This window comes from Nicotiana sylvestris, chromosome 6 (assembly GCF_000393655.2).
Source record: "Nicotiana sylvestris chromosome 6, ASM39365v2, whole genome shotgun sequence".
In the NCBI taxonomy this organism is placed as follows: Eukaryota; Viridiplantae; Streptophyta; class Magnoliopsida; order Solanales; family Solanaceae; genus Nicotiana; species Nicotiana sylvestris.
The window spans coordinates 150,882,920-150,894,990 of NC_091062.1; the positions used below are offsets into that span (position 1 = coordinate 150,882,920).

General features: G+C 38.6%; 1 protein-coding gene across 1 annotated transcript; it reads right to left on the minus strand.

Moving 5' to 3' along the window:
- Positions 1 to 6,777: 6,777 nt before the first annotated feature.
- Positions 6,778 to 7,575, minus strand: LOC138871475 (uncharacterized). The gene is made up of 3 exons (XM_070149356.1): positions 7,453 to 7,575; positions 7,331 to 7,386; positions 6,778 to 7,054 (listed from the first exon to the last, which is right to left on the minus strand). The coding sequence occupies exons 1-3, from the start codon at positions 7,573 to 7,575 to the stop codon at positions 6,778 to 6,780; spliced, it is 456 nt and encodes a 151-aa protein (XP_070005457.1).
- Positions 7,576 to 12,071: the final 4,496 nt, after the last annotated feature.

A 12,071-nucleotide genomic window follows, 5' to 3' on the forward strand; every position in this document is an offset into this window, starting at 1 on the left:
GCTTTAAATTTGAAAGGTTTAACTTTCACGACCCTAAACCCCGACCCGGTCGTGATGGCGCCTCTCATAAAGACAAGGCCAGCCGACACAACACCCAATTCATTTTAACAATTATAATAACACAATTTAAGTCATTAGCATGATTAAATCCCAAATAAACAGTGAAACAATACAATTTGCGGAACAAACACAGCCTGACATCGGGGTGTCACCAGTCATGAGCATCTACACATGTGTCTAAGAGTTTGAAAGAGTTTATACAGTCTATTACAGAACTAGAAACAGAAAGTAAGATAGGAGGGAGAGACACTGGGCTGCGAACGCCGAGCAGCTACCTAGTGGACTCCGAATTGCCAACTAGGAGCAATCAACCCTCACAGGCAGGACCTGAAGCTCCTGAATCTGCACACAGGGTACATGGAGTAAAGTGACTACTCCAACTCAGTGAGTAATAACAATAAATGAAGACTGGGCGATAAGAAATCACGTAAAGCACAACAACATGCTAGAAAGAGGCAATGTAAAACCAATAAAAATGCAATAAAACAGTGAAATCTTATAAAAATACCTTAGTTCAGTATAAACTTATTTACAACACCTTTTTAACAGTTAAACAAGTAAATGAAAAGCAACTACAATCCGCCCCTTAGGCACAATGTGAATAGAATTAGCCCCTCGGGCAATAACATGGAACAACCTCAGCCCCTCGGGCTATATCACATATCTCACTGGGTACCCGCACTCACTGGGAGTGTACAGACTCCGGGAGGGGCCCCTTATAGCCCAAGCGCAATATCAAGCCATCTCATGACATAATCAATAGGCTCTCGGCCTCATATCGAGCCACCCCGTGGCGTACAACTCAAGCCCTCAGCCTCATAATCATAATCAGTACAACACTGATGCGGCGTGCAGCCCGATCCCATAATAATCCTCATAACACAAGCCCTCGGCCCTACTCAGTCAGAAATCTCTAAAAGCCACTCAGGCAGAGTAAAATATGATGCTCAACCCCAAATATCATTTAAAGTGTTAAAACAGAGTAAACATGGCTGAGTTATGAAAACAGTATCATATAACATGATTGAGTACAGATATAAAATCAAAATAGTGAGGAAATAGTAGTAAAAATCTCCTAAGGGTCCAAATAGTTGGCACGAGGCCCAAATATGGCGGTCAACCCAAAATATGATGATAGCAAATAGTTTTCAATCAAACATGTAGTAAAACAGTCATACGGGATGGACTAAGTCACAATCCCCAACGGTGCATGACCCCACGCTCGTCATCTAGCGTGTGCGTCACCTCAAAATAGCAACGATGTGAAATCCGGGGTTTCATACCCTCAGGACAACATGTACAATCACTACTCACCTCAATTCGGTCCAACTCTAGCCCGAGATGTTTTTGCCCCTCGAATCGGCCTCAACTCGCGTCGAATCTATCCAAAATCAGAATCACAACGTCAAAATATGTTAAAGGAACGAAGCCCATGCAAAAATAATCAAATTATAGCATAAATCCCGAAATTAACCAAAACTCGACCCTCGGGCCCACGTCTCAGAATCAGATAAAATTTATATCAATACGCTCCTTATCCTCCTACGAGTTCATTCATATCAAAAGTACCAAAATCCGACCACAAATGACCCCTCAAATCCCCAAGTCAAGGTCTCCAATACCAAGCCCTAATACCCAATTTTTAACCCTTAATTTCCATTAATCTTAGGCCAAATCAGTGAAATAATGCCATAGGATCGATTATTAGGTTTAGAGATCTTACCTCCAAACGTTATCCCTTGAGTCCCTCTTCAAAATAGCTTCCCCAAGCTCAAACCCGAATAAAAATGGCGAAGAACAACTCAAAAATTGCAAAGGAAGCCTTTTATACTTTCTGGCCCAGGGATTCCACACCTGCGGTCCAGCTACCTCTTCTGCGGTCCAAGACACCGTAGATGCGCTTATGAGAGCTGTCCCAACACTTCAGCTGCCATTTCCAAATTCCTATTCTTCCGTCAACTACCCGAAATCACTCTGAGGCACCCGGGACCTCAACCAAAAGCACAACCTAGTCTTATACCACCATTCAAACTTATACCAATCTTCAACACACCTCAAACCACATCGAATCAACTAAAACACATCAGATTCAAGCCTAAGGTTCCAAAATCTTTCAAATTTCGCTTTTAATCAAAAAGTCTATCAAACCACGTCTGAATTACCTAAAATTTTGCACACACATCCCAAATGGCACAATGGACCTAATGAAATTCCTGGAATTCCATTCCGACCCCTATATCAAAATCTCACCTATCAGCCAGAAAACGCCAAAATTCCAATTTCGCCAATTCAAGCCTAAATATACTCCGAACATCCAAAACACATTTCGATCACGCTCCTAAGTACCAAATAACCTCTCGAAGCTATCCAAACCATCAGAACTCATAACTGATCCCTTTAATACAAAGGTCAACATCTGGTTGACTTTTCCAACTTAAGTTTACTCAAAAGAGACTAAGTGTCTCAAACCTTACCAAAACCTCTCCGAACCTGAGCCAACCAACCCTATAACACAAAATATAGTTGAATAAGGCAATAAGAAGCAGAAATGGGGGAAATAGAGCGGTAACTCATGAAATGACCGGCCGAATCGTTACATTGACCCAGTCTTGACTTTTTAGTAATCAATCTCATATTTGAATTTTTATGATTTAGTTAGCCCCGTTGGGTTATTTTGGACTTAGGAGCGTGTTCAAAATGTATTTTAGAGGTCCATGGTAGATTTAGGCTTGAATAGGCGAAATTGAAAATTTGGCATTTTTCAGTCGGTAGTGGAAAACTTGATATCAGGGTCAGAATGGAATTTCAGAAGTTGGAGTAGGTCCGTTGTGTCATTTGTGATGTGTGTGCAAAATTTCAGGTCATTCGAAGGTGATTTGATAGGTTTCGGCGTGTTGGTGGAATTTGAGAATTTCTAAGTCTTTAGGCTTGAATTTGAGGGTGATTTGATGTTTTGATGTTGTTTTGAGTGTTCCGAAGGTTGGAATACGTTTGAATGGTGATATGTGACTTGTTGGTATGTTTGGTTGAGGTCTTGAGGGCCTCGGGATGGTTTTGAGTGGTTGACGGGAAGTTTGGAATTTGAATTGTGCTGTGGATTTGATGTTCCTATTATTTCTGCACTTGCGGATTGGGGACCGTAGGTACGAGGCCGCAGAAGCGATGAGGAGATCACAGAAGCGAGTTTAGCCTTCAGGAGAAGAACTGCAGATGCGATTATTTGGACGCATTTGGGGGACCGCAGGTGTGGTATGCGGTCCTTGTGACTTAAGTGGAAACTGCAGATGCGGTAATCTTGACCGCAGAAGCGGCCCGCAGGTGTGTGAAATGGGCCGCAGGTGCAAAAGTGCTGGGTAGAATGTATAAAAAGGACCCTTCGCGATTTTCTGTCATTTCTTCATCATTTTTGTGAGATTTTGGAGCTCCAAGTTGTGATTTCAAGAGGGAATCAAGTATTGATAGCGAGGTAAGCTACATGGGTTTTTCATCTTGTGTTTATGGTGATTATTTCATTGTTTAATCATGAAAATTAGTGGGAAAATTAGAGAAATAGTTGGGAAACTAAGACTTGAATTTGGAGATTTAAATTGGGATTTGAGGGGCCATTTGAGGTCTGATTTTGATGATCTTGGTATGTATAGACTCATGGAAGGATAAAGATTCTAGTGTTGTGATTTTTATCAAATTCCGAGACGTGGGCCAGGGGGTCGGGTTTGGCCAATTTCGCGATTTTGAGTTTAATTTGATAATTTTCTCGTGGGCTTTGTCCCTTTGGCATGTATTGATGATATGATTTTGATTTTGGATAGATTCGAGGTGATTTGAGGCTGAGTCGAGCGACAAGGGCATCACAGTGTAGATGTTCGTCTGGCTTGAGGTAAGTAATGATTGTAAATATTGTCCTAAAGGTATGAAATCCCGGATTTCACTTTGTTTCACTATATTGAGGTGACACACACGCTAGATGATGAGCGTGAGGATGTGCACCGTTGAGGATTGTGACCTAGTACATCCCGTAGCGACTCTTAAGTTGCGTATTTGACTGAAACTATTTGATACACTTGTGTTTTGGAAAATATTACTATGTTTTGGGCTGAATGCTATATTTGGGCCTTGTGCCAAGTTGTTTGGATCCTTAGGGGCTTTTCCTTATTATTTCCTCACTGTTTTGACTTAAGATCTGTACTCAGTCTTGTTATGTTTTTGTTGATTTCATAACTCAATATTTATTACTCTTTTGATGCATAAAAGTGATATTTTGTGTTGAGCACTCTGTTTTAATGATAGTCCAAGTGGCTTGTGAGGTTGATGACTGAGAGAGGTCGAGGACCTGATTGTGAGGTTGATGACTGAGAGAGGTCGAGGGCTTGATTGTGAGGTTGATGACTGAGAGAGGCCGAGGGCCTGATTTTGAGTTTGATGACTGAGAGAGGCCGAGGGCCTGGTTGTGAGGATTATATATCTATGGATCGGGCTGCATGCCGCAGCGATATAGCACTTGGGCTGTAGGAGCCCCTCCGGAGTCTGCACACCATAGTGAGCGCAGTCGACTATATATTTATGGATCGGGCTGTACGCCGCAACGGTTATTATAAGGTACCTATTGAGCATGAGTGCTGAGTGTGAGCGCTGATTGATAAGAGTTGAGTCTCGAGTGACTAAGAGGCTTGCCTGAGGGGCTATATATATATATATAGATGATTGATGCTTTGCCCGAGGGGCTTATTTTTATGAAATTAATGTTTTCACTCCTCTTTATACTGAGCCTCTATTGAAAATGTTGAACAAATACTTTTAAACAACTTTCATGGAAACTGGAGTTATTACGAGATATTCGGAATTTAATCACTGATTTGACTTTGTTATTTCCATTGAGATTTTTCTGTTATGAGATGTATATGATCTATGTTCGCCCGAGGGGCTGTATGCGAACTATGTTTTTCCCGAGGGGCCGATTATGATTTTTATCACTTTTACTATAAACTGTATTGAACCTTTATTAAAACTGTGGAAAGCATCTTCAAATGATTTTTACCAAAAGCTGAATTTTAAATGAGATGATTGACTCATATTCTGATTTGAAAGCTTATTATGCTTACTGAGCTTATCATGATGTGGATTTGTCATTTCCTACTGCTCAGTCTTTATTTACTTTTATTACTTACTGAGTTGGCGTACTCACATTACTCCATGTACCTTGTGTGCAGATCTAGGTATTTCTATGCTCGGTGGCAGGTTAATCTTAGTTAGCAAGGTAGATGTCTGGCCATCCAACCCTGCTTTTCTCCTTTCTTATTCTCCCTTAGTGTATTTTGTGATTTTCCCCGACCATGTTGGTCTTGAGGTTGTCAGACATTTGTAGTAGATGCTCATGACTAGTGACACCCTGATGTTGGAATTTCTTTCGCACTGTTGTTTTTTTATTTTTAAACACTATATAAAGATCTATTGTTAAATAGATTTGATTTTATCCTAAGAATGAAAAATACTGATTGGTTTTGGATTTGTGTTGGCTGACCTAGTCCATGATAGACGTCATCACGACTGGGTTGATTTTGGGGTCGTGACAATGGTCCACATGGAGGGTGTATAGAACCACATATATCACCCTGTATATATTCCAGAAATGGTGGGAATTTAATCCCAACTTTAGTTGCTGATGGTTTAATAACCAATTTTCCTTGAGAACAAACAACACAAGACAATTCCTTAAATTGAAGAATCTTCTTGTTCTTCAATGTGTGCCTATTTGAATTCTCTATTATTCTATGCATCATGTTAGAACTGGGATGGCCCAACCGGTCATTCGAAATGATAAAATCATTAGAAGTAGTAAACCTTTTGTTTACTATGGCCTGTGATTCAACCACACCAATGTTTGTGTGGTACAACCCAGAAGAAAATACGGGTAAGTTTTCGTGCACACATTTTTTTCCACTTTTATTGTAGTAATATAAATGTATTCAACCTTTCCATCATTAGAGGTCTCAACATGGTAGCCATTCTGGTGAATAGCTTTGAAACTCAACAAGTTTCTTTGAGACTTATTATAATACGATCCATTATTAATAGTTAATATCATTCCTCCAGGTAATAATAAGGCCGCTCTTCCAGAGCCCTCAATTAACTTTGTACTACCAGATATTGTATTAACATAGGCCTTTTTCATAACCAAATAAGAGAAAAATTTTCTTTTCTCTTAATATTGTGTGAGTTGTAGCACTATCCAAAAGACATAAGTCTTCATTACTCATCTTGGATCCAATTGAAGGCTGGGGAATTTTATCTTCTTCTTAAAAAAATAAAAGTACACCATAAGAAATACGAAAAAACTAACAATAATATAAGACAACTTAAGTACTACTTGAAAATAAAAACAACTTTAGAACGAGACAAAAAAAATACTGAAAATAAAATAACAACATAATTGCATTCCCTAGTAAAATGATCAAACTTTAGTTTTGGTCTCCAAAAAAGTCTTCAACTTTCAAATGAGTAAGATCATCGGAGGCCTTCAAAATCATCATCATTTAAAGCAAGATTTGCCTTGGCATTGTCATCATTTTTGTTTGAAGACTCGACCTCAAAATTATTTTTAAAGGTCAAGCGAGACTACACTGGGGCATTAGCAGATGATGCTCCAACATTATTTGCCTTTCTTTTTATGGAGTTTTGATAAAGCCTGACAAAATGCTCAGGTGCATGGCATTTAATTTTTCAATGACCGTTCATGCCACAACGGTGGCAGTTACTATTTTTGCCTCTTAAAAGATTGTTTTGAGAACCCATATTGTTCTCTTGTTTGCCATGACCACCACGATGATGATTATTATATCGTCTCTTGCCATTGCCATGCCCACGTATATTCATATGGCCATGATAATTATTTTGTCTTTTTCCAGACTTATCACGTCTCGCTACTATATTCGCTTTAGGAAGTGGAGCTGACCCTGTAGGACGGGCTTCATGATTTTTCAGCAAAAAGGGTATTATGCTGCTCAGCGACCAGAAGGCATGAGATCAATTCAGAATACTTTTTAAAACCCTTTTAGGGTATTATTGCTGTAATATCATATTTGAGGCATGAAAAGTCATAAGAGTCTTTTCCAACAAATTCTTATCATTCATAACATCCCCACATAATTTCAATTGGGAAGTTATTCGAAATACAGCAGAGTTATACTCACTTACGGTCTTAAAATCTTGCAACCGTAAGTGCATCCACTTATATCGAGCCCTTGGAAATACCGTAGCCTTAAGGTGATCATACCTTTCCTTCAGACCAGTCCACAATTCAAATGGATCTTTCACTGTCAAATATCCAACCTTCATTCAAATAACGACGAAGGAAAATTATGGCCTTCGCTTTGTCCTGGCTTGATGCCTCATTACCCTAGCAATGGTGTCACCAAGGCCTTTAGCGGCTAAGTGAATCTCAGCATCAAGAACCCGTGATAGGTAATTCTTTTCAAAAATGTCAAGTACCACAAACTCAAGCTTTGACAAATTCGACATAGTGAAAACTATCAAAGAAGATAAATAATTAGAAATCATTAGGATAATAGCGTAAAGAATCTTAAAAATTGACATAATACCAAATTTTTTATCTATATACACAAAAATGAAAATTCCATAGAAAAGAATACTATTTTGTTTTCTTCAAATTATTAGTATATCTTTGATATTAACTAAAACAAAAATATCTTCTAATTTTAACACAATTTCAAATGTCGAACAACATAAAATACGTATTCTTCTCTCAATTAATTCTATTAACATGAAAATTAACAACTTTCACATGACAATCATGCAAATAACTTCAAATAAAGAAATATAGAATTCTTTATTTTTACACATATCTAGAGATGTGAGAAATTATAAAACTGCATATTTACTAATCATGAAATCAAAATATACAGCGAAAAACAAAATGAACAAATATACCTGAACAACGAAAAGAGCTCAACTTCGTGTTGATAACATATTAAGAAATGTAGCTCAAAGTAACAATATAAAACAAGAAAATAAGTAGAATAATAGAAGAAGAGATAACCTTTTTATTTCATCAAGTGTTCAAGTGTATCCCATATCACATTTCATGCCTTTATTTATACTATTACATAGAAGTTTACAAAAGGATTATCTTAAACATGACATTAACAATTAAGATCATGGGGGGAGATCATGGGAAGGGGTTATAGAGGTATGGGAGTTACAATCATAATAGTGGTGAGTAGTGAAAGGATATTTATATCATGGGTAAAAGTAGTGGGAGTAGTGGACATCCACAATTACTATCGTTTTTACAATAATTTTCTATAGGTACCCTTTATTTTTTATAGCAAATAGGTATTTATGGTATACACTACCGTTAAGACGTTAAATATGCTATTTATGTTTTTCTCTCTCATTCTTTCAGTTATTCTCTCTCAAAATCTCAGCAGAATACTTATTCTTTCTCTCTCCAGGATCACTCTCTCACACAACAATATTGTGCTAATTGTTAAAGCATAATTCTCTCTCGCACTTTCAACGTTTTTGCTCCAAAAATTCGTGGTAAGTGTTAAAGATTTTGAGTTTTTATCCGGTTCATGCTTCTTCTTTTTTCACTTTTTTTATTTATAATTTTTACCATTGTTAGGTTTTCAACATAAAATTTCAAATTTTCTCTTCAATGGATTATTCAACAACTCCGAAGAGTATTATACGAGGTATACTCACTAAAACACTCAATTTTGATGGGCCATCTTTCGATTTGCAAATCACTCAAGAGGAACCTGTATTTGCAGGTTCATCAGAAACCATGGAAGCTGAAAGGCGAAAAAAATATGCAATGACCCTATGAAACAAGGTCAAGATGAGAAATCTTCGAAAAAATAAAAAATTCCTCATGTTCCTCGAGTTTCTGTACAAAATTCAAATATGGAAAAGAGAAGAAAACTTATCGATGTTGCTTCTGGGAGCAAGGAAAAAGAGGTCGTATAATGACCCGGCCGGTCGTTTCATGAGGTACAGCCTCATTTCCCCCATTTCTGCTTCTTTATGTATTGTTCATCTATATTTCATTGTATCGTATTGGTTGGTTCGGGTCTTGGAGTGGAATGAGACACTTAGTCTCTTATTGAAAAATTTAAGTTGGAAAAGTCAACCGGATGTTGAATTTTGTATAGAAGGTCTCAGATATGAATTCTGATGGGTTAGATAGCTCTGTTAGGTGATTTTGGACTTAGGAGCATGTTCAGAATATAATTTGGAGGTCCGTGGTAGAGTTAGGCTTGAATTGGCAAAATTGGAAATTTGGAGTTTCTGGTCGACAGTGGAAATCTTGATATCGGGGTTGGAATGGAATTCTGGAAATTGGAGTAGTGCCGTAGTGTTATTTGTGACGTGTGCAAAATTTTAGGTCATTCAGAGTTAATTTGATAGGTTTCGACGTTATTTGTAGAATTTGAAAGTTTCTAAGTTCTTAGGCTTGAATCCGAGGGTGATTTGGTGTTTTGGTATTGTTTTGAGTGATTCAAAGGTTATTCTAAGTTTGAATGATGTTATGAGATGTGTTGGCATATTTGCTTGAGGTTCCGAGAGCCTCGGGTGAGTTTCGGGCGGTTAACGGATCAATTCTTGGTTTTTGAAAGTTGGCAGATTTTTTGGTATTTTGTTGCAGAGAATTCCTTCATCGCGTTCGCGAAGGGATGTTGAGAGGGGAAGCTGGGTTGTTCTTCGTGTTTGCGATGTAGTTCCCATATTCGCGAAGATTTATGAGTGTTAGGCTACGCGTTCGCGAACAGGGCATCGCGTTCGCGTAGATTCAACGGTCATTTGGAGCTTCAGGTAATTAAGCTTACGCGTTCGCGTAGGGTCAAGCAGAGTGGTCTTCCCATTCACGAGTGGGTCCTCACGTTCGCGAAGAAGGGACTTTTGGTCTGAGGCAGATTGTGCTTCGCGAACGCGAGGGCACTATCACGTTCACGAAGAGGAAGAAATCTGGGCAGAATGTTTAAGTTCAAAAACGAGGGTTTGTGTGCAAAATTCCAAAATTCAATAGAGAGCTCGGAGAAGGTGATTTTGGATGGGATTTTCAGAGGAGTGATTGGAGTAAGTGTTCTTCACTCAAATGTGGTTAAATTCCATGATTATGTCTTGATTTTTATCATTTAATTTGGGAATTTGGGGTAAAAATTGGGGGAAAAGTGGAGGAGAATTGGAGAGTTAGTTTTAGGGATTTGGATGACCATTTGACATCGGATTTTGGTGAATTTGATATGGGTAGACTCGTGAGCGAATGGACTTTCTAGTTTTATGATTTTTATTGGATTCCGAGACGTGGTCTTGGGGGTCGGGTTTGAGCCAAATTCGGGATTTTGGGTCTAATTTGATAATTTTTGTGTGGGTTTCATTCCTTTAGCGTATATTGATGATAATATACTAATTTTTGTTAGATTCGGAGCATTTGGAGGCCGACTCGAGAGGCAAGGGCATCACGAATTAGAGTTTTGGCTTGGTTTGAGGGAAGTAACGCTTTCAAAATTGGTTCTGAGGGTTTGAAACCCCGAACTATGTGTTCTATGATTTATATTAAGGTGACGCAAATGCCAAGGGACGGGCGTGTGGGCGTGCTCTGTGAGAATTGCAGCCTGGATCATTCCATGGCACCGCTTAGTGACTCTTTCTTGCCGATATCTGTGTTGTGATGATGTGATTAAGTAATGAACTGTAAATCATGCTAATTATCATGTTAGGGCTTTACGCCAATACTGTTGAGACCCAAGTGGTCGTTTCTTGCTGTCATCTTATTAGCTTCATTTATATTCTGTACTCAGTCTTGTTCATGCATAACATGTTATGTCTCAGTCTCGGTTGTTATTATTTGACACATTATATCATTATTTCGGGCTAGTTTTATGGCATTGTGAGCCTGTATGTGTGAGACTGGAGAGTGATGACTGAGTGAGGTCGAGAGCCTGATCATGAGTGACAGTATGGGATCGGGCTGCACGCCGTAGTGGAATATTGATTATGCCTTTGTTGGCTTGTTATATCGCTTGGGTTGAAAGGAGCCCCTCCGGAGTCTATACACCCCTAGTGAGCACAATTGATATTATTGAGGGATGGATTTCCCTGGACATAGATTTGTCTGAAGTATTAATACCTAGAGATGGATTTTTCCTTAGGGTTGGATTTCCCTTATTCCTCAGTACCAGTTGACATAAAGTCAGTGTTTTATATATTCTGGATTGGATTTCCTTGGGCCGGATGGCCATATGTGGTACCGAGTGGTTGATTACTTGAGAGTGAGAGCACATGGTGTATTTTCATACATTTTTGGCATTTACATGTAGAGATTTACTGAGTTTTATGCTTCACATTGTTCGGATTAGTGTTTTGCTTTATTGTTGAGTTGAATAATTAAACTGCCAGCATGACTACTTTACTGTCCATTTAAATGTGTTATAACTGTTGAGTTTTGGTTCGTCACTACCTCTCAGTCCATAGTTTGGACTTGTTACTTACTGAGTTAGTGTACTCAAGTTACCCCATGCACCTTGTGTGCAGATCCAGGTATCTCAAGCCACGGTAGCGGGTGTTGACTATTCCAGATGCGAATTTCATTGGAGATAGCGAGGTACCTGCTTGACGTTTGCAGTCCCGCCTTTCTCCTTCTTTATCTACCCTCTATTATATTTTGGATATTTTCAAAGTATTTTGGTCTAGTTATATTTCGAAACAGATGTAGTATTTCTCATGACTTAGTGGCACCCGAGGTGGGGCATTTTATTTTTGCTTTTATTTTGGTTTTGGTTTTACATATTTTTATGGAAATTCAGTTGAAAATGGTATTATTTAAGCTTTAAAAAGAAATGTTGAACTATTTTGAAAATGTGTCGGCTAGTCTAGTTTCGCGATAGGCGCCATCACGATCGAGATATTGACTTTGGTATTGATTTGGTGCTGGGCACTCAGCCCATTTCTATTCCACCGTATCGTATGGAACCAGCAGAGTTGAAGAAGCT